The sequence below is a fragment of the Desmodus rotundus genome, chromosome 4, assembly GCF_022682495.2.
Source record: "Desmodus rotundus isolate HL8 chromosome 4, HLdesRot8A.1, whole genome shotgun sequence".
NCBI classification, from domain to species: Eukaryota; Metazoa; Chordata; class Mammalia; order Chiroptera; family Phyllostomidae; genus Desmodus; species Desmodus rotundus.
In genome coordinates this window covers 51695363-51718161 of record NC_071390.1, presented here as the reverse complement: position 1 = coordinate 51718161, position 22799 = coordinate 51695363, and the positions used below count along the sequence as shown (strand labels likewise).

Sequence of the window (22799 nt, the reverse complement as noted above, 5' to 3'; positions counted from 1 at the left end):
TTCTCCCCACCTCTCTATCCCACCCCAGCCAAACCCACCTCCCGCCCCTGCTTCCACCCTCCCGTTTGGTTTTATACATGTGTCTTTTATAGTAGTTCCTGAAAACCCTTCTCCCCACTATCCCTTCCCCTCTCCCCTCTGGCTATTTAGATTGTTCTTAACGTCAATGTCTCTGGTTATATTTTGTTTGCTTTTTTCTTTTGTTGATTTTTTTTTAAATTTATTTTTTATTGTTATTCAATTACAGTTGTATGCCTTTTCTCCCCTTCCCTCCCCCCACCCCGGATGAACCCACCTCCCTCCCCCACCCCCACCATCCCCCCGATTTTGTCCATGTGTCCTTTATAATAGTTCCTGCAATCCCCTCTTCCCACTGTCCCCACCTCACTCCCCCCTGGCCACTGCTAGACAGTTCCCCTCCTCAATGTCTCTGGTGGTATTTTGTTTGCTTTTTTCTTTTGTTGATTATGTTCCAGTTAAAGGTGAGATCATATGGTATTTGTCCCTCACCGCCTGGCTTATTTCACTTAGCATAATGCTCTCCAGTTTCATCCATGCTGTCGCAAAGGGTATAAGCTCCTCCTTTCTCTCTGCTGCGTAGAATTCCATTGTGTAAATGTACCATAGTTTTTTATGCACACATTTGCTGATGGGCACTTAGGTTGCTTCTAGTACTTGGCTATTGTAAATTGTGCTTCTATGAACATTGGATGGAGTCCATAGGTTCCTTTTTTAAAATTAATTAATTAATTTTTTAAAATATATTTTTGTTTATGCTATTACAGTTGTCCCATTTTTCCCCCACTTCACTCCACTCCATCCTGCCCCCCCCCATATTCCCCCCCTATACTTCATGTCCATGGGTCATACTTATGAGTTCTTTGGCTTCTACATTTCCTATATTATTTTTACCCTCCACCTGTCTACTTTCTACCTACCATTTATGCTACTTATTCTCTGTACCTTTCCCCCCTCTCTCCCCCTCCCACTCCCCTGTTGATAACCTTCCATGTGATCTCCATTTCTTTGGTTCTGTTCCTGTTCTAGTTGTTGGCTTAGTTTGCTTTTTTGTTTTAGGTGTGGTTGTTAATAACTGTGAGCTTGCTTTTGATTTTACTGTTCATATTTTTTATCTTCTTTTTCTTAGATAAGTCCCTTTAACATTTCATGTAATAAGGGCTTGGTGATGATGAACACCTTTTACTTGACCTTATCTGAGAAGTACTTTATCTGCCCTTCCATTCTAAATGATAGCTTTGCTGGATAGAGCAATCTTGGATGTAGGTCCTTGCCTTTCATGACTTCAAATACTTCTTTCCAGCCCCTTCTTGCCTGTAAGGTCTCTTTTGAGAATCAGCTGACAGTCTTATGGGAAGTCCTTTGTAGGTAACTGTGTCCTTTTCTCTTGCTGCTTCTAAGATTCTCTCCTGTTTAATCTTAGGTAATGTAATGATGATGTGCCTTAGTGTGTTCCTCCTTGGGTCCAGCTTCTTTGGGACTCTGTGAGCTTCCTGGACTTCCTGGAAGTCTATTTCCTTTGCCAGATTAGGGAAGTTCTCCTTCATTATTTGTTCAAATGAGTTTTCAATTTTTTGTTCTTCCTCTTCTCCTTCTGGTACTCCTATAATTCGGATGTTGGAACATTTAAAGATGTCCTGGAGGTTCCTAAGCTTCTCCTCATTTTTTTGAATTCTTGTTTCTTCATTGTTTTCTGGTTGGATGTTTCTTTCTTCCTTCTTGTCCACACCGTTGATTTGAGTCTCAGTTTCCTTCCCATTACTATTGGTTCCCTGTACATTTTCCTTTGTCTCTCTTAGCATAGCCATCATTTTTTCATCTAATTTGTGACCAAATTCAACCAATTCTGTGAGCTTCCTGATTACCAGTGTTTTGAACTGTGCATCTGATAGGTTGGGTATCTCTTCCTCACTTAGTTGTATTATTTCTGGGGCTTTAATCTGTTCTTTCATTTGGGCCATTTTTTTGTCTTGGCATGCCTGTTACGTAAAGGGGCGGAGCCTTAGGTGTACACTGGGGTGGGGTTATGCTGGTTGCTGCACTGTGATGCTATACATGGGGGAGGGGCTGAGAGGGAGCAATGGCGCTTGCTCCACTCTGCTGGATTTCAGTCACTCCCTCCACTACCCACAATCAAATTGGGCCCATCTGGTGCTGATTCCCAAGTGGGTGGGCTTGTGCACGCTCTAGGCCCCTGTGGGTCTCTCCAACGAACTCTCCCATTAGGCTGGGAGTTTCTCTTGCTGCCGCCCCAACCCCCATGGGTGTTTTCGATCAGTGATTTGAGGCTTTATTTCCCCTCGCTGGAGCCCTGGGTTGCGTGATCTGCTTTGCTCCCCCACCGTTCCTCCCAGTTTATCTATGTGCGAATGTGGGGCCACCTTGTGGGGTCTGCTAGCTGCACCCTGGCCTGCCCCATTCCACAATCTGCCACCTCACTGGGTCCACCAACCACTGCCTTGCTGTGAGTCCTCCCCACCTGGCTGCCCGTCTCCGCCCCTCCTACAGGTCTGGATGAATGTTTTTTCTTTATCTTTTTGGTTGTCGGACTTCCATACAGTTTGATTTTCTGTCAGTTCTGATTGTTTTTTGTTTTTAAATTCTTGTTGTCCTTCTTTTGGTTGTGCGAGGAGGCACAGTGTGTGTACCTATGCCTCCATCTTGGCCAGAGGATCCATAGGCTCTTTTGGATTGGTGTTTCAGGGCTCTTAGGGTATAATCCCAGCAGCGGAATTGCTGGGTCACAAGGCAGTTCAATTTTTAGTTTTCTGAGGAAATTCCATACTGTTTTCCACAGTGGCCTCACCAGTCTGCATTCCCAGCAACAATGTACTAGGGTTCCCTTTTCTCCACATCCTCTCCAACATTTGTTTGTTGATTTGTTTATGTTGGCCACTAACCGGTGTGAGATGGTACCTCATTGTGGTTTTAATTTGCATCTCTCTGATGACTAGTGATACTGAGCATGTTTTCATATGTCTCTGGGCCCTCTGTATGTCTTCCTTGGAGAAGTGTCTGTTCAAGTCCTTTGCCCATTTTTTTAATTGGGTTGTTTGTCTTCCTGCAGTGGAGTTGTGTGAGTTCTTTATATACCTTGGAGATCAGACCCTTGTCTGAGGTATCATTGGCAAATATGTTTTCCCATACTGTTGGTTCTCTTTTCATTGTAATGCTGTTTTCTTTAGCCATGCAGAAGCTTTTTATTTTGATGAGGTCCCATTTGTTTATTCTTTCCTTTATGTCCTTTGCTTTAGGGGACGTGTCTGTGAATTAAATGACTTGTCACTGCGTGGAATGTCTTGAGATTTTCCTGCCAACGTTTTCCTCTAGGACTTTAATGGTGTTACGACTTATATTTAAGTCTTTTATCCACCTTGAATTTATTTTTGTGTATGACGTAAGTTGGTGATCGAGTTTCATTTTTTTGCACATAGCTGTTCAGATCTCCCAACACCATTTGTTGAAGAGGCTATTTTTGCTTCATTTTATGCTCCTGCCTCCTTTGTCAAATATTAATTGACCATAGAGACTTGGGTTTATTTCTGGGCTCTCTGTTCTGTTCCATTGGTCTGTGTGCCTGTTTTTATGCCAGTACCAGGCTGTTTTGATTACAGTGGCCTTGTAATACAGTTTTATCTCAGGTATTGTGATCCCTCCTGCTTTGTTGTTCTTTCTCAAAATTGCTGCAGGTATTCAGGGTCGTTTATAGTTCCATATACATTTCTGAAATGTTTGTTCTATATCTGTGAAATATGTCATGGGTACTGTAATAGGGATTGCATTGAATCTACAAATCCCTTTGGGTAGTATGGCCATTTTGATGATGTTAATTCTCCCAATCCATGCGCATGGTACATGCTGCCATTTGTTTGTGTCTTCCTTAATTTCTTTCTTCAGTGTTCTGTAGTTTTCTGAGTACAGGTGTTTTACCTCCTTGGTTAGTTTTATTCTTAGGTACTTTATTTTTCTTGTTGCTTTATCAAATGGGATTTTTTTCCTGATTTCTGTTTCTGCTGTTTCATTGTTGGTGTACTAGAATGCCTTTGATTTCTGAGTATTGACTTTGTATCCAGCTGTTTTGCCAAATTTATTTATTAGGCCGAGTAGTTTTTTGGTGGAGTCTATAGGATTTTCCATGTATATTATCATGTCATCTGCAAACAATGACAGTTTTGTTTCCTCCTTTCCAATTTGGATGCCTTTTATTTCTTTTTCTTGTCTGATTGCTGTGGCTAGCACTTCCAATACTATGTTGAATAGGAGTGGTGAGAGAGGGCATCCTTGTCTTGTTCCTGATCTTAGTGGGAAAGCTCTAAGTTTTTGTCCATTGAGTATGATGTTGGCTGTAGGTCTCTCATATATGGCCTTTATTATGTTGAGGAATGCTCCCTGTATTCCCACTTTGCTGAGTGTTTTTATCATAAAAGGGTGCTGTATCTTATCAAATGCTTTTTCCGCATTTATTGATATGATCATGTGGTTTTTGTCTTTGCTTTTGTTTATGTGCTGTATTATGTTTATTGATTTGTGAATATTGTACTATCCTTGAATCCCACTTGATCATAGTGTGTGATCTTTTTAACATATTGCTGGATGTGGTTTGCCAATATTTTGTTGAGGAGTTTAGCATCTATGTTGATCAGCAATATTGGCCTGAAATTTTCTTTCTTTGTTATGTCTTTATCTGGTTTTGTGATTAGGATGATGTTGGCTTCATAAAACGAGTTTGGGAGTCTTCCGTCTTCTTGAATTTTTTGAAATAATCTGTGGAGGATGGGGGTTAGCTCTACCTTAAGTGCTCTGTAGAATTCTCCTGTGAAACCATCTGATCCAGGGCTTTTGTGTGTTGGAAGCTTTTTGATTACTGTTTCAATTTCATCAGGTGTTACTGGTCTATTCAGGCTTTCTCCTCCTCCTTCAATGAGTTTTGGAAGGTTATATTTTTCTAGAAATTTGTCCATTTCACCTAGGTTTTCACATTTCTTGTCATATAGCTCTTCATAGTAATTTCTTACAATCCTTTGTATTTCTGTGGTATCAGTTGTAGTCCCTCCTCTTTCATTTCTGATTGTGTTTATTTGGGTCCTCTCTCTTTTTTTCTTAATGAGCCTGCATAAGGGCTTGTCGATTTTGTTTATCTTTTCAGAGAACCAGCTACTGGATTCATTGATCCTTAAAATTATGCTTTTAGTCTCCATGTCATTTAATTCTGCTCTGATCTTGGTTATTTCCTTCCTTGTACTTTCTCTGTGTTGTCTTTGTTGTTGTTCCTCAAGTTCTTGTAGGTGTAGGGTTAGGTTGTTTATTTGAGATGTTTCTATTCTTTGTAGGTAGGCCTGTATCGCTATGAACTTCCCTCTCAGGACTGCCTTTGCTGTGTCCCATAGGTTTTGGATTGTTGTGAGTTAATTTTCATTTGTTTCCAGAAAATTTTTGATTTCTTCCCTAATCTCATTCTTCACCTATTCATTGTTTAATAGCGTGCTATTCAATCTCCATGTTTTTGAGTGTTTGGGGTTTTTTCCTTGAGGTTTGTTTCTAGTTTCAGTCCCTTGTGGTCAGAGAAAAAGCTTGATATGATTTCAGTTTTCTTAAACTTGTTGAGGCTTGTTTTGTGTCCTCTCATGTGGTCTATCTTTGAAAACCTTCCATTTGCATTTGAAAAGAATGTCTATTTTGCTTCTTTGGGATGAAAGGCTCTATATATATCAGTTAATTCCATTTCATCTAGGGCATTGTTCAATGCCACAATATCTTTGTTGATATTTTGTTTAGAAGATCTGTCCATCTTTGACAGTGGGATGTTAAAGTCCCCTACTATAATTGTGTTGCTGTCAATATCTTTCTTGATGTCCTCCAAGATTTTATTTATGTATTTGGGTTCTCCTATGTTGGGTGCATATGTATTTACAATGTTTATTCTTCTTGGTGGATTCTTCCTTTGAGTATTATGAAGTGACCTTCTGGGTCTCTCTTTGTGGCCCTTTTTTTGAAGTCTATTTTGTCTGATATGATTATTGCTACCCCTGCTTTTTTTTTCCTGTCCGTTTGCATAGAAAATTTGTTTCCAGCCCTTCATTTTCAGTCTGTGTAGGTCTTTTGTCATGAGATGGGTCTCTTGTAGGCAGCATATGTGTGGGTCATGCTTTCTTATCCATTCAGCTATTCTATGTCTTTTGATTGGAGCATTCAATTCATTTACATTTAAGGTTGTTATTGATAGGTACTTACTCATTGCCATTTTTTTGTACCTGTGTTCCTCTTGCTCTCTCTCTCTTTTGCTTCCTTTCCTTACAGCAGCCCCTTTATCTTTTGCAGAGCTGGTTTTGATTTTTGATATATTTTATATACAAAGTTTTAAAATTAAGATTTTTATATAGAGCAAATCTTGATTGATGAACACTATATTCAATAATTATATCCAAATATATTTTAATAAACAAGCTTACTTAGTTAAATCTTTTGTTAAAATATAAGTCTTTTTAAGACTTTATTTATTTATTTACTTTTAAAGAGAGGGGATTGAAGGGAGAAAGACTGGGAGCAAAACGTTAATGTGTGAGAGACACATCAATTGATTGCTTCTCACATACCCCCAACTGGGGACCTGCCCTGCAACCCAGGCGTGTGCCCTAATGGGGAATCGAACTAACAACCTTTGGTTCTCTGGCCTGTGCTCAATCCACTGAGCCATTCCAGCCAGGGCTGATAATCTTAAATATATAATTAATAACTTTTCTTCTCCTTAAAGAAGTTCACCAAACTTTATATATTTACATATTTATATAATGTGTGGCACATGGGAGAAAATATCAGAATTTAAGAGCATATGTTTTACTTAACCATCTGTCATGAAAGTATAATTGGTTGCCAATGTATATCATTTTCAAATCCATAAATCTCTTAATTTTTCAAGCTTAGTGGAGGCTATATTATATAACTAAGAGCTCAATTATTATGTTAGTTGATCTTTATCTGCTAATGCATACAGACATAATTTATTTGTATCTACTAATACAGGCATAGTTTATGCAGTGACCTCAGATTAAGCAACAATAGAAAATGGAATGATTTAGATGTATGTCAGGTCTCATTCAGTGTATTTAATTTTTTCTCATTGAGTATGTGGAACATAATATGGTAGAATATTATAATAAAATCAATTTTGAAAAACATTTGTAAAGACTGTTTTGGAAATTTGAAGTCTCTGAGATTCTAAAGTTTCCCCTCTCCCTTATTTTCAGGCTTTATCTCTAACCTAACAATTCAGAGACAGTACTTTCCTAATGATGAAGATCAGGTTGGGGCAGCCAAAGCCCTGTTGCGTCTCCAGGACACCTACAATTTGGATACAGATACCATTTCAAAGGGCAATCTTCCAGGTAAGAATTCTTTTAGTCTGTAAAACACCTATCACCTGGCTTCTCTGTTCAGTCCAGTAGGACAGTGTTAATGTAAAAAAGACTTCATTATTTTAAGATTTTTAACTTTGTTTCATAGTGAGGACAAAACACTCCTCCATTTCTTAAGGACTCAATAGTTGTGGATAAACTTCTAGCTTGTTACTTTGAAAGCTTATAATTATAAGGACTAACCTTAAGTAGGCAATTTTAGCATGTAAGAAAAAGAAACAATCATTTTTCCAAATGTTTTTATTTAGAACACCCAGGGTTTGTAAGTGAAGTTATAAGGGAATTGATAATCAAAGATTATGTGTTCAATAATTTAAAAACCAAGACCTGTTGGGTATGTGCAGATTTTTTAAGTGTTCTGCTGTGTGAACATCCTGCTTTCTAATCTGTTTTTGGCAAAACCTGTTTTTTATACTTGATTTTAGCCAAAAGGCTGGGAAGTGATGCAAAACGCATTTTTTAAAGTTATGGCTGATTATTTCATGATAATTTGCTTTAAAGACTTTTATTATACAAAAACATATAACAAAATTTACTACTTTAACCAATTTTAAATGTGCCATTTAGTGGCTCTAAGTATGTTCACATTGCTGTACAACCATCACCATCATCCATAGCTGCTTTGATCTTGTAAAACAGGAACTCATACCCATTAAACAATAAGTCCCATGTGCATTTCCTTCTTTCTCCAGTCCCTAGAAATCATCATTCTTCTTTTTTGTCTCTCTGATTCAAGTACCTCATAAGTAGAATTATAAAGGATTTGTCTTTTTTGTGACTAGTTTATTTCACTTCACATAGTGTCCTCAAGGATCATCCATATTATAGCATGTGTCAGAATTTCCCTACTAATTAAGGTTGAATAATAATCCATTACATGTATATACCACATTTTGCTTATCTAGTCATTCATCACTGGACACATGGGTTGCTTCCAAATTTTGTCTGTTGTAAATCATTCTGCTATGAACATAAGTGTGCTAATAACTCCTCAAGACCTTGCCTTCCATTCTTTGAGTGTATGTGCAGAAATGGAACTGCTGGATCATATAGTAATTCTATTTTTCATTTGTTGAGGAACTGCCATACTGTTTTCCATAGTAGCTATAGCAGTGTACATTCTCACCAACAGTGCACAATTTCTCAACATTCTTACCAACACTTGCTATTTTCATTTTTATTTTTTTTTATAGTAAGCATCCTAATAGATGTGGCTTGGTATCTTGTCACAGTTTTGCATTTCTCTAATTATCAGTGATGTTGAGCATATTTTCATGTGCTTACCAGCCATCTGCATACCTTCTTTGGAGATAAGTATGTTTAAATCCTTTGTCCATTTTTAATAGTGTTTGTTTATTTTTTTTGCTGAATTTTAGGAGTTCTTTACATATTTCGATATTAATCCTTTAGAATATAAATGATCTGAAAAAATTTTCTCCTATTCTGTGGGTTGCCTTTTTACTCCATTGATACTGTGTTTTGATGTACAAAATTATAAAAATTTCAGTGTCCCATTTTGTTTATTTTTTTCTTTTACTGCCTGTGCCTTTAGGATCATGTGCAAGAAATCAATGTCTAATCAATGTCATGAAGCTTTTGCCCTGTGTTTTCTAAGAGTTTATTTTATTTTATTTTATGTATTTTTAGAGAGAGAAGGATAGAGGGAGAAAGAAAGGGAGAGAAGCGTCAATTGGTTTCCTCTCGCACACCCCCAACTCGGGACCTAGCCTACAACCCAGGCATGTGCCCTGACTGGGAATCGAACTGGTGACCCTTTGGTTTCCAGGCTAGTGCTCAATCTACTGAGCTACACCAGTCAGGGCTCTTCAAAGAATTTTATTTTTCTTAGGTCTCACGTTCTTACATTTAGGTCCTTGGTCCATTTTGAGTTAATTTTTGCATATGGTTATGTAAGGGTTCAACTTCATATTTTTGCATGTGGATATCCAATATTCCCCGCACCATTTCTTCAAAAGATTGTCCTTTCCCCATTGAATGGTATTGGCACCCTTGCCAAAAATCAGTTGACTATCCATGTGAGGGTTTATTTCTGGGCTCTATTCTGTTGATCTATATGTCTGTCTTTATGCCAGTACCATACTGTTTTCATGACTTGGAGCTTTGTAGTAAGTTTTGAAATCAGGAAGTATGAACCCTTCAGTTTTGTCCTTTTTCAAGATTGTTTTTGGCTGTTTGGGATCCCTTGAGATTCCATATGAGTTTTAAGATTTTTTTTTTTCATTATTGTAAAAAATGTCATTGGGATTTTGGTAGGGATTACATTGAACTTAGATTGCTTTAAGTAGTAATTGACATCTTAACAATATAAATTTTCCAATCCTATGGATATGGGATATGTTTCCATTTACTTATGTCTTCCTTAATTTCTTCTTTTTCTTTTTGTAAGATTTTATTTGTTTATTTTTAGAGAGGGTAAGGGAGAGAGGGAGAGAAACTTCAATGTGTGGTTGCCTCTCATGTTCCTCCTACTAGGGACCTGGCCCGCAACTCATGTGCCCTGACTGGGAATCGAACTTGTGACTCTTTGGTTCACAGGCCAGTGCTCAACCCACTGAGGCACACCAGCCAGGGCCTCTTTAATTTCTCTCTCTCTCTTTTTAAAATGTTTGAAATATCTTTTTAAAAATATTTTATTTATTTATTTTTAGAGAGAAGGGAAAGGAGGGAGGCAGAGAGAGAGAGAAACATGGATTGGTTCCTTCTCGCATGTGCCCCATCTGGGATGACACCCAGGGCTCTCTCCTTTAGTTTCTTCCACCAGTGTTTTATAGTTTTCATTATACAAGTCTTTCATTTCCTTGGTTAATTCCTATGTATTTTAATCCCAGAATTGTTTTAGTAATTTTCTTTTCAGATTGTACATTGTAAATATCAGAAATGTATCTGATTTTTGTGTGTTGACTTTGTATCCTGTTATTTTCTTGAATTCACTTATTAGCTCTAACAGTTTGTTGTGGAATATTTAGGGTTTTCCACATTTAAGATAGTATCATCTGCCACCAGAGATCATTGTACTTCTTCCTTTTAAATTTGGATGCCTTTTATTGCTTTTTTTCCCCCTGCCTAATTGCTCTGGCTTGAACTTCCAGAACTAAGTTGAATAGAAGTGGTGAAAGTGGGCATCCTTGTTCTTGATATAAAGGAAAAGCTTGGGGAGGTGTTGGGAGGTGGAAAGGCAGAAAACTGTAATTGAACAACAATAAAAAGAAATGTTAAAAAAAAAAGCAAAATCTTTGCCTTTCACCATTGAGTATGTTTGCTGTGGGTTTTTTCAAATATATCTTATTATGTTAAGGTAATTTCTCTATTTCCTATTTGTTTTTTTTAAATCACGAAAGAGTGTTGAATTTTGTCAGATGCTTTTTCTGAATTAATTGAGATGATCATGTGTTTTTCCTTTATTCTGTCAATGTGGTGTTTTACAGTGATCAATTTTCATATGTTAAAACATCCTTGTACTCCAGGAGTAAGTCCCACTCGATCACTGTGTATAATCATTTTAATATGCTGCTGAGTTTTGTTGGCTAGTATTTTGTTGAGGATGGTTTACATCAGTGTTCATAAGGGATAATTGGTCTGTAGTTTCCTTGTGTCTTTGCCTGGTTTTGGTGTAAGGGTAATACTGGCTTCAGAGAATGAGATAGGAAGTATTCTCTCCTGTTAAATTTTTTTTGGAAAAGTTTGAAAAGGATTGGTGTTAGTTCTTTAAGTGTTCTGTAGAATTCTCCAGTGAATCCATCATTAAGTCTGGGGCTTTTCTTTGTCAAGGTACTTTTGATTACTGATTCAGTCTCCTTACCAGTGATGGGTCTATTTGGACTTTCTATTTTTTTCCTTAGTCTTGGCAGATTTTGTGTTTCTAGAAAATTTGTCCATTTTATCTAGATTATCGAGTTTGTTGATATACAATTTTTTCTTAGTATTCCCTTATAATCCTTTGTATTTCTGTAGAATTGGTAGTAAGGCCCACACTATGATTTCTGATTTTAGAAATTTGAATCTTTTCCTCTTTTCTTAGTTGATCTAGCTAAAGGATTGTCAATTTTGTTGATCTTTTCAAAAAACCAACTTTCGGTGTCATTTATTTTCTTTGTTGTTTTTCTGTTCTCTACTTAGCCTCTGCTTTAATATTTACTTTATTTGCCAGCTTTGGGTTTACTTTGTGCTTGTTTTTTTTAGTTTCTTAAGTTGTCAACAGGTTGCCTATCTGAGATCTTTCTTGTTTTTTAATATAAGCATTTGTAATTATAAATTTCTCCCTTAGCACTGCTTTTACTATGTCTCATAAGTTTTGGTACGTTGAGTTTCCATTTTCATTTGTTTTGAAGTACTTTCTAATTTCCCCTGTGATTTCTTCTTTGTTATATTTGTTGTTTAAAAATGTGTTTAATGGGGAGAAAAGGCACACAACTGTAATTGAATAACAATAAAAATTAAAATTTTTAAAAAATGTGTTTAAGTTTTATAATTTGTTTTATTGTTATAGCTTTATTTTATGAACAATTTCTAACTTCACATGGTTATTACTCTTTGCCATCTCTAACATTTTCTATGACTGTGTAGCTTACTGCCATTACTATCTTCTTGTCATTATCAACTCAAGAAATAAGATATGTTACCTTTGTCTTCATACTGAAATGATTTTCTCAGTAATAAAGTACAGTAGGATGAGTTATCTGTTAAGATGTTTTGTTGCTCATCTCCATTCCTTTGGGATGAAGTATCACGTGGGAAAACTAATCGTGATGTAATGTCAAATACAATTTCTAGTAAGCTGGACTAATTCCATTAGTTGGATTTCCAGAAATGTACAAATTTGCAAATTTTATTTTGTTTCTACTAATAATATACATTATAACACTTCTGATCATGACTTTATTTTGAAAAATTGGCTTCTTGTTTAAAACATCAATTTATTTAAGAGATGTTAGTTATTTAATATGTGCCAACCATTACATTAAGTACTGGGGATGCAATAATGAATAAGACTGACACTGCTCTTGCCCTTAGGGTGCCTGCGTTCTTATGATATAGTATGATGAAGGCCTAAACGGGGATCATTGAGGATATGTATGAGCACATAGAAGGAAACCTAATTTTGGACTCAATAAGAGGTGTAAAGGATGACTTCCTGGAAGACGGGACATTAAAAACATTGAGATGTAGTCCATCAATAGATGAATGGATAAAAAAGTGGTGGTACATATGTACAGTGGAATATTACTTGGCCACAAAAAAGAATGAAATCTTAGTTTTTGTGACAGCATGGTTGGACTTACAGGGTATTATGCTAAGTGAAATAAGCCAGAGAAAGACAAATATCATATGATATCACTTAAGTATGGAATCTAAAGGATAAAATAAACAAAATAGAAACAGGTTTATAGATACAGAAAACAAACTGATGAAGGTCAGAGGGGATGGGTGTTGTGGGGACAGGGTTAATAAAGGTGAAAGAATTAAGAAATACTAATGGGTAGGTACAAGGTAGTAGTGGGGATGTAAGATACAGCATAGGGACTATTGTTAATACTGTAATTACTATCTGTGGTAACCGATGGGCACTTGAACTATCAGAAGGAACACTTTGTAACCTGTATGAATGTCTATCTGCTGTGTTGTACACCTGAAACTAATACAAAAAAGTGTTGAATGCAAACTATAATAAAAAATTAAATAAAAAATCAAAACATCGAGATAGATAAGAATTACCCAGGAAAATGGGGATAGGGAGGAGAAGTGGGCATAAGAAAAGTATTCTAATCCAGGAGAACACGTATAAAGGCCAGAGAGGAGGCGAGAGCATTTAATATCAGATATCTAACAAGTAGTTTGTTCAGGATATGAGTGTACGAGTTGGGGACAGTGGGGTAAGAGGCTATATAAGTTAGCAAAAACCATGTCTTGAAGGGATTTATAAGCCATGTTGCGTTTTTACTGTTCCACTGAAGCCACTGAAAAGTTTTAACCAGGGAAGTTTTTAGAAATATTCTGGCTGCAGAATGGAGATTGGATTGAGACCTGGGGGTAAGAACAAAGAAATCAGGGAGGAGACTGTTGTAAAAATTTAAATACGAGATGACATTGGTAGCTAGTGGGTATGGAGAGAAGTGGATAGGTTACCAAGCTACCCAGGAGATGGAGTAGTAGAATTCGATGATGGACTTGATAGGAGTTTCAACAACTACATGTATTCCATTCAAAAAATAGAGAACACAGAAGAAGCAGATTTCATGTATATGGGGGTAATACATTTCATTTAGTTCCCTGTATTTCTTTTCACTTGAAACTTTATCATCTTCCCTTCAAAATGGTGTTGAATATTATTTAATCCTGATTTTGTTGTGTTTCGTAGGAAATTCCTTGGTTCCTCTGAGTACCCAGCCTTAATCTAGAGATCAGTTGGTAAGACTTTCATAGAGAATAACTGAAAATAAACCACTTTGAGAACATGTGTAGTTTTTCATCAGGGCAATGTTCATCTTTTCTCATGCACTTTGTGTTTCCTCATTGAATTCTCTTCAAGGCGCTGTTTTGGGCTAGTTCTTACAGAATTTTCCTTTTCATGCAAATTCATTATAAGTATAGGGACTGAAATTTCCTAAGCATATTTCATCCTGTAAGTGGTAGAAATAACTCTAGAGTGAACTAATAAACCTTTTTAGGCTTTTTTGTTGTTGTTGTTCTCCAAACCTTTCTCTGTTATTTTAAAAGATCACATTTATGTATGAAGGCCTTGTGTGTACCTTCACTTTCTTTCTAGAGGTAATGACTATTCTGAACTTGGTGCACATTCTTTGTCTTTTACACTTTACTACAGTACATACATTGTATTGTGTTTTTAGACTTCAAACAAATAATATATCGCACTCTGTCTTTCTGTAACCTTTTCACTCAGTGTTTTTGAGTAAATTCATCCATGTTGGTCATAGTCATCTGACTGCTGTATATACCATATTTTTTGGACCGTAAGATGCACCTAGGTTTTAGAGAAGGATATCGGAAAAAAAAAATTGAAGAAAAAATGTGGTAAAATATCTAATAACATAAATAATATTTCACCAATGTAAATGTAAGCTACATTCAGACTATAAGACCCACCCCCACCCCACCCCCAAATTTGGGAGGGAAAAGTGCATCTTATAGTCCGAAAAATATGGTAGTATATGACAAAGTTGATTTATTCTTTTATGGATGGATGGACATTTAGGTTATTTCTGATTTTTTTGCTATGTTATACAAGATTTCAGCAAACATCCCTGTTTATGTCCATGTACACACATGGAAGAGTTCACGTAGGGTATGAGAAGTCAGGGCATACGCTTCTTCACCTTTACTGGTTGTGACCAGATTGTTCTCCAGAGCAGATGCGCCAATTTATACTTTTACCAGCAATGTATGAGAGTTTCCATTTCTTCAAATCCTTGCATACTCTTGGCTTTGTCAGACTTAAAATTATAGTGTATAGTTTAGGTGTGAATGATGGGGGTGAGAGTTGTAGGGGAAGGATGATTTTAATTGTCCCCAAACACAAAAAGTTCAAATAAATGCTTATTTCAGTGGATTTATATTTATGTCATGTTACTCCTTGATTCATTTTGTCTGTTTCTTGTTCCTCTTTGGTTTGAAATGCTTTGTTGATATTTTAATATAAAATCTGACCCTGGCTGGTGTGGCTCAGTGGACTGAGGCTGCAAACTAGAAGGTCGTGGGTCCGATTCCTGGTCTGCGCACGTGCCTGGGTTGTGGGCCAGGTCCCCAGTTGGGGGTGTGTGAGGCAACCAGTTGCTGTATCTCTGGCACATCCATGTTTCTCCCCCTCTCTTTCTCTCTCCCTCCCTCCATCTAATTAAAAATAAATAAAATTCTAAAACAATAAAATGTGGTAAGTATATGCATTAGCATCAGTATAAACTGGTCCTTTAGTTTCAGGTTGTCCCTAACTCTGATTTGTTGATTAGATCCATGTCTTCCAAAGATACGGTACTTTTTTCTTTTTTTTTTAGCTGTGATTTGGTGGTGGGGGATTATGAAAAATGTCTTACACCAAAAAAATTGTATTTACTTCAGGTGGAAGTTGAATGTTCACACACTCAGTCACTTGCATCACTATCTTGGTGAGCTGATAAGGTTGCTAAACCAGGTAGTAGATTCCCCACCAGTCTTGAGCTCACTCAGCTATGCGTGTGTCATACTGCCGCAGATGCACACCACCAGCCTCCCAAGTATATGCATTTTAAACGTTTCTCTCACACAGATCAAGTTCTTATCCACAGAGTGTTCTGTGCAGTATAAGAATTTTTAAAATAGATGTTCCAGCTTATAGATGAACAAAAATGTGTTTCTAAGTAAATTTTTCTAAAATGTCTTGTAATATAGTTTATTTTGTGATAATAATTAAAAGGACTCATTTTGGTGTTAGGTTACCTTATATTTGGGTTGCTCCATTCAGTTTGACATGCTAATGTCAATCATCCACGCCAATTCCTTTGAATCAAAGCAATTTTCAACTTATTTTTTCTTATCAAATTCTACTTGCCCTTTGTATGAAAGTTTTTGTAGTCTTTTTCTGCCAACATCACTTTCCTTATCTCATTTTCTTTATCTGCTTGCCTATTTACTTTTTCTTTCCATGTTTTCTGTTTTGGATGTAGCCTTCCCTTTCAAATGCTGCATCACTTCTTTTAGGAATCTGATTCCCAGGTGTTCTGCTTTTAATGGGATATTGCATCACTTGTTTATTTCCTTCTTTTTAGAGTCTGATTCTCAGACATTCTGCTTTTTATTTTTCTTTTTTTTAAATTGTTGTTGAAGTATAGTTGTCTCCACTTTCCCCCAGCCATCCCCACCTCCCACCTTTGATCCTACCCCCCTTTGGCTTTGTCCATGGGTCCTTCATACATGTTCCTTGACAACTGTTCCCCTTTTTCGCTCCATTATCCTTTCCCACCTCCCCTCTGATTACTGTCAGTTTGTTCTTTATCTCAATGTCTCTGGTTCTGTTTTGCTTGCTTGTTTGTTTTGTTGATTAGGTTCCACTTACAGGTGAGATCATATGGTATTTGTCAGACATTCTGCTTTTAATAATTGTGAATAGATCAGTAGGTTAAGAAAAGTAGAAATACTAACTAGCAAAGCAGAATAGCTTAAGATCTATTTCCATTACATTATGAAATGTTGCCACAATATCACATCATATAAAAAATATTACTGGTGCTACCTACATGGATTTATGACATACTGTTCTTTTATGTCTTTTGCATGTCCCTGAGGTCCTAATTGCTGCACCGTAAGCTCTTCTTAGAACCGTACACCAGTTCTCATAACTGAAAAACAACAGGAGAGTCAAAATGGGATATGTTTCTTTGGTTTCTGGAATTGCATCATGTTAAAATACTGAGTTCATATAGAGGAATGTGTAGTAGAGAGATAAGGGAAAAGTGATAAATACGGATCTTCATCTTCATTTTTGGAATACACTGATAATAAGTTACTATCCATAAGTGACTGACAGGAGGCAAAAAAAAAAAAGTGAATGGGGTAGTTGTATGATTTGAATGTTTGATTGTATGATCAGTGTGACCCTTCAGTGCGTGGACTCTTCCATGCTCGGACTCTGCCTGCCACTGGAACGGGACAGGCCATCCTCAGCCCAGGGCATACTTTCCCTTAGACAGTGAATGTCTGATCACTAGCAAAATGTGACGATGACTTTACTTTCTCTTAATTTATTTCTCATAAACTCCCTTTCTGCCAGCCTTTAAAAAATATATTGACACCATGGGACATGGCTGAGTTTGGTTGTAGCCAATTTAGTGATTCTTTCAAGTGTATTGAATAAAAACGTATTAAGGAAAACACCATTGTGTTCCCTTTTCTACCAGTTTCCCTTGTGATATCATCAGACATTTAGATAAACGTATAAGGTTTTGTCTGATCAGAGAAACTGTTGGTTAGTCTGCTTTTGACCAATAGTTTGTTTCAAAAACTTTACCTTTCTGGAAGAATGACTTCTAGCACAATATTGATTTATTCTCAGAAGTGTATATTAGAAGGGAAATTTGTCAGGTAAGTATTATTTATTTTTATCATCTAATTGTATTTTACTTTTTCACATACTAGTCATTTTCATTTTTGTTAGTGTCAAAAAGGCACTTACGTGATTTTCTTTATAAGGCGTAAAAAGAGCCCTATAGGACATGACTTTCTCCTTTTTGATGAGACATTTATAAGACATTTATTTATGTCTTATTTATAAGACATTTTGTTATAGAAAATATCAAATATAAAAATAAAGGAAGTGATATTATGAGCCTCTTATCCATCATTACCCAACTTCAAAAGTTTGTAACGCTTTGCCACTCGTTTTCTGTTTCCTCCACTTTTTTTTGTTGTTGCTATTCTTACTGGACTGCTTTAAAAGCAAATCTTAGACATCGTGTCATTTTATCTATTAGTGATTCAGTATGCTTATCTAACTAATTAGGTCCTTTTTAAAAATAATATAGCTATTGGTATCTAACCTAACCAACTGACAATATTTTCTTAACACTATTTAATATTTAGTCAATGCTCAGTTTCTCTGGTGATCTCAAAGATGCCTTTTTACAATTGCATATTTTGGTTATGTTATCTTAAATCTCTCTTATTTTTCCTTCTCATCCTTTTTTTCCCTTCATTTCATTGATTAGTTGGAAACACCTGGGCATATGTCCTGTGGAATGTACCACATTCTGGAGTTGCCTGATTTCTTTTTTTGTGTTTTGCAACTTGTTTTCTAACTCCTGTTTCCTGCAAATTGGTTAGTCTGAGGCTTGATTAGATTCATTTTTAAGTTAACTCCATAGGTGGCGCTTCGAACCTTCTGTTGATACCTGATAACACTTTTGTGATACTGGTTGATGAGTAGCTTCAGTGGTGGGTGACTGATACCTCCATATAAAGTTCTCTCTGAATTTTTTCCAATGGATTTAACAGCCTTTGACAATCATTGCCTAGAACTATTTCATCAGGGCTTGCAAAAAGGTGACTTTTCTTATTCCATTATTCCTTCTACTTTTATGAGCTGGAATTCTATAAATAAGAACTTTCATGCAGGAACCATTTGGTTACCCTGAACTATATGATTTATACATGAAAAGCAAGATAAATCCTCGATTCTTTTTCTTGTGTCAGTTTTCAGAGTAATGAGTTGATGTCCTAATAACTGCCGGTAGTGACTAGTGGTTTTTATCTGAAGTATAATTATGAACTCACAGATTTACATATATTTTTTTCTGTTCCAATCAGTTATATTCATTACTTCATTTAGTGTTCAGATTATCCCATTTTAGGTCAGTGGAGAACTCTTTAGATTGGCTAATTGGTCTTTCTGAAATGGTTTTATTATTATTCTTTGCTGGCAAGGAAGCTGCTTTGCTTTGTGTGGCAATGTTTTCCAGGCTCACCTTATAAATTTCTATCCTAGAGCAGGAAATAGACATTTCTATAATGAGCTTTGATTCTTTTTAATGGGAAATGACATTTAGGGATCAGAGTCTGGCTAGATTCTTGGGATGTTCGTTATTGCTATTGAGTTAGGCATTGATTCTAGATATATTCAATAGATAGAGGTATTGGAGTTCATATTGTTAACTCTAATTCAAGTTTAAGATTACAAAGTTTATACTTATATCTCTTCTGTGTTGAAACTCTTGGTTCCAATGACATTAACATAATTACTTCTTTGTATTATACTATGCCTAAGGTAACTTCAAAATAACAGTACCTGTGTTATTAAGGACATTAAGACTATTGAATGCATTTTATTTGTACTTTTTATCCTTGGAATATATTATACTAGATATGACCAAGGTATTGTTTTAAAAACATGTTATTTGTGTGGTTATGCCCTCAATGTGTTTTACAGTTGTGTTCATTTATTTCAGTACTTTTTTCTCTGATTTTGGGGGCTTATTCTCTTTCTATTTTATTATTAGATTTTTATTAGATTTTTATTTTTTGGTTACATATCTGGGAGTGAAATTACTGGGTTGCGTGGTATGTGTATATTAATTTTTAAGAAACTGCCAAATTGTTGTACCATTTTATATTTCTATCATCAGTGTTTACAAATTCCAGTTCCTCCACATACTCGCCAACATTTGGTATGTTCACAATTTTAGTGTTATCTGATTGTGATTTTAATTTGCATTATGACTTGCACTTCTCTTCATGTTTTTAGTGGCTATTCATATCTCTTTGGTGAAAAATCGGTTCTCGATCATTTTGAGTTCTAAGAGCTCTCTATTGTGGATATAAGTCCTTTATCAGATAAATGTGTTGGAGTATTTTTAATCAGTCTTTGGTCTTTTTGTTTTCATATTGGTGGTTTTCAAAGAGCAAAAGCTTTAAATTTTGTTAGTGTTTAATTATCAATATTTTTTTATTTTTTGGGTAGTACTTTTGGTGTCATATCTAAGAAATCTTTACCTCCCCCAAAGTCTCAAATATTTGTTTCTTTTCCAGAAGTTTTATAGTTTCAGATTTCACATTAAGCTATAGCATACATTTTGAGTTGATTTTTTTTGTAGGGTATGCAGTAGGGAACAATGTTTGATTTTAAAAATATGAATACTTAGTTGGTTGAACAACATTTTTTGAAAGGACTTTACTTTCTCCTGTTAAATTGCCTTGGCATCTCGGTCAAAAATCATTTGATCTATTTCCTGACTTGCTTCTGTTCCGTTGATGTATGTGTCTATCCTTCCACAACAGCAAACAGTCTGAATTACTAAAGTGAGTAATAAAGTAACATATATAAGTATATAAATATAAAGTAAGCTTTATAAAGTATTGAAATCAAGTATTACAGAATATACCTTCCAACTATGTTCTTTCTAAAATTACTTTGGCCATTTTAAATTCTTTGGATTTCTTTATAAATCTTAGAATCAGTATGTCAGTTTCTACAAAAATGCCTGTAGGAATTTTGATTGGGATTGTGTTGAATCTTGGGGAGAATTTGGGCAGCATTACCATTTTAATGATAAAGAATTTTCTAATCTATGAAAATGCTGTATCTCTCCATTTACATACATAGGTCAGAGAAGTTAGGGTAGACGAGACCAGATATTTTGACATTAATGTTAAACCACCATGAGTCTCACAATTACTGATCCAACGTTGATGTCAAAAGTTTGGAAAACTTTTCTTCTGCCTCTCCTTCCCTCCTCCCTCTACTTCTTCTGTCTTTTTTTTTTCTCCTCTTCTACATCTTTTTTACTGAAAGCAAATTTATCACAGGCTCAGTTTTCAGTTCATATCCTATCTTTGTCCTCTTCTGTTCAAAATTTTTATATCTGTTTGGTTTCTGAATATCTAATCTATTTAGAAATGTGTTGGCAGTGAAGTGTGATAACACATTGTCCAATATAGAACATGAAACTGTAAGTGGCATTGTGGGCAATATCCATTTTGGGGTCTGAAATCATACCTTTTCATTGGATTGCCATGAGACTCCAATGGGCTAAAGGCATGTGAAAGCTAAAACAGCAAATGTTATTCATGTTTTTATTAACAAAGAGGCACCCAAAAAACCTTTGAAAAATGAGGTGTAATTGATATATAGCATTGTATTAAAGTGTACAATATAATGACCTGACGTGTATATATTGTGAAATGATGACACGTACATCATCACTCATAGTCACAAAATTTTTAGTCTGTGTGATGAGAACTTTTAAGATCTATTCTCTTAGCAACTTTCAAATATTCAGTATGCTGTTATCAATTATAGACACCATGCTGTACATTACATCCCAGGAACTTAATTTATTTTTTATTATTTTATTTTTATTTTTTATTGTATTTTTTCCATTATCATTTATCCCCCTTATACCCTCTTCCACCTCTACCCAACTCCCTCCCCCCCCCCCCCCCCAGTAATCACCACATTGTTGTCTATGTCCATGAGTTTTCTTTTTTGCTCCAGGACTTATTTATTTAATAACTGAAAGATGTATCTTTTACCTGCTGACCACCTTCACCCATTTCTCTCATATTATTTGCAAAACTTTTTATTTTCTTTAAAATTTCAGACTAGAATAATAAGATCCACTGGCATGTCACTTTCATTTCTGTTCCTTTCTTCTTCCTATATGTAACTACTATTTTATTAGTTTGTCTATTTCCATTGTTTCTTTTGTAAAATATAAGCAAATATGTGTATATTCCTATTTCATGTCAACATAAACACAGAAGGTGGCATGGTATAAATACTTTCTGTACTTTGGTGTTTTGATTCATTGACATACCCTATATGTCACTTCATATCATCTCAATATATAAGAATTGTCCTCATTTCCTTTTACAGCTGCATGTTACGCTGTTTTATGGAGGTGCCATAGATTATTTAACTAGGCCCCTATTGATGCTCATCTGGTTTGTTTGCAGTCTTTCGCTGTTCAAAAAATAATGCTGCCAGCAACCTTGTGCATATGCTATTTTGTGTTTTTGGTAAATGATCTTTGGGATATTTTTCCTATTAGCGATGCCACTGAATCAAAGAGTGAATGCATAGGTAATTTTGCTAATACTGTCCCAGTTTCTTTCCATAGTAGTTGCATCATTTTGCATTTTCACTAGCAATCTATGAAAGTCCCTATTTCCCCACAGCATCATCAAAAATGTTGTCAAACTTTGAGGTTTTTGCCAGTCTGGTAGTTCACTTTTCTTTAATTTAGAGTGGCTCATATGTGTACCAATTTCTTTGTTTATCATTCTTCCTTGTACCTTAGCCTTTCCTTTTAGAATTATTTTCCTCCTCCTTAAAAACCACATCCTTAAGAAGCCATCACATGCAATATGTTTGGTTTGGGATTCTTTGTGCTTCCTGAATCTGAAGTTCCATGTGTTTTAATTCTGGAAAATTGTCCACCATTATTTCTTTAAATAGTGCCTCTCCCACATTCTCTCTATTGATTCTTCTGGAATTCCAAGTAGACATAATTAGACCTTCTTATTTTTTCTTCCTTGCTTTTTTACTAGCCCTTTGTATTTATCTCTCCTCTCTGCTGCACCCTGGGTCATTAATTCCGTGGTAATTGGTTCAGCTCTCTCTTCTAGGTTTATTATTCTCTTTTTATATTGTATCTATTTTGCTGTTTAACCTGACCAATAAGTTCTTATTTCATTAACTATATTTATCATTTCTAGAAGTTCTGTTTTCTTTTGTTTTTTTTAGAGTATCTTATATGTTATTTTCTGTTTTTTTCCTCTTATTAAACATTTTATTCATAGTTATTTTGTATCCTTAATCTGATAATACCAATATCTGAAGGTCTTGGGGGATGTCTGATAGTATTTGTG

The 22799-nt window shown here is 35.7% G+C and overlaps 1 protein-coding gene across 3 annotated transcripts in view; it reads left to right on the top strand.

Annotated features, from left to right (window-relative positions):
- P4HA1 (prolyl 4-hydroxylase subunit alpha 1) overlaps nt 1-22799 on the top strand; it is an 85162-nt gene that overhangs the window by 22704 nt on the left and 39659 nt on the right. For all 3 annotated transcript variants that reach the window (XM_024561392.3, XM_024561391.4, XM_053923135.2), the window contains exon 5: nt 7263-7400. In XM_024561392.3, coding sequence (XP_024417160.1) covers nt 7263-7400 — 138 coding nt within the window. The remainder of the gene's footprint in view (nt 1-7262; nt 7401-22799) is intronic.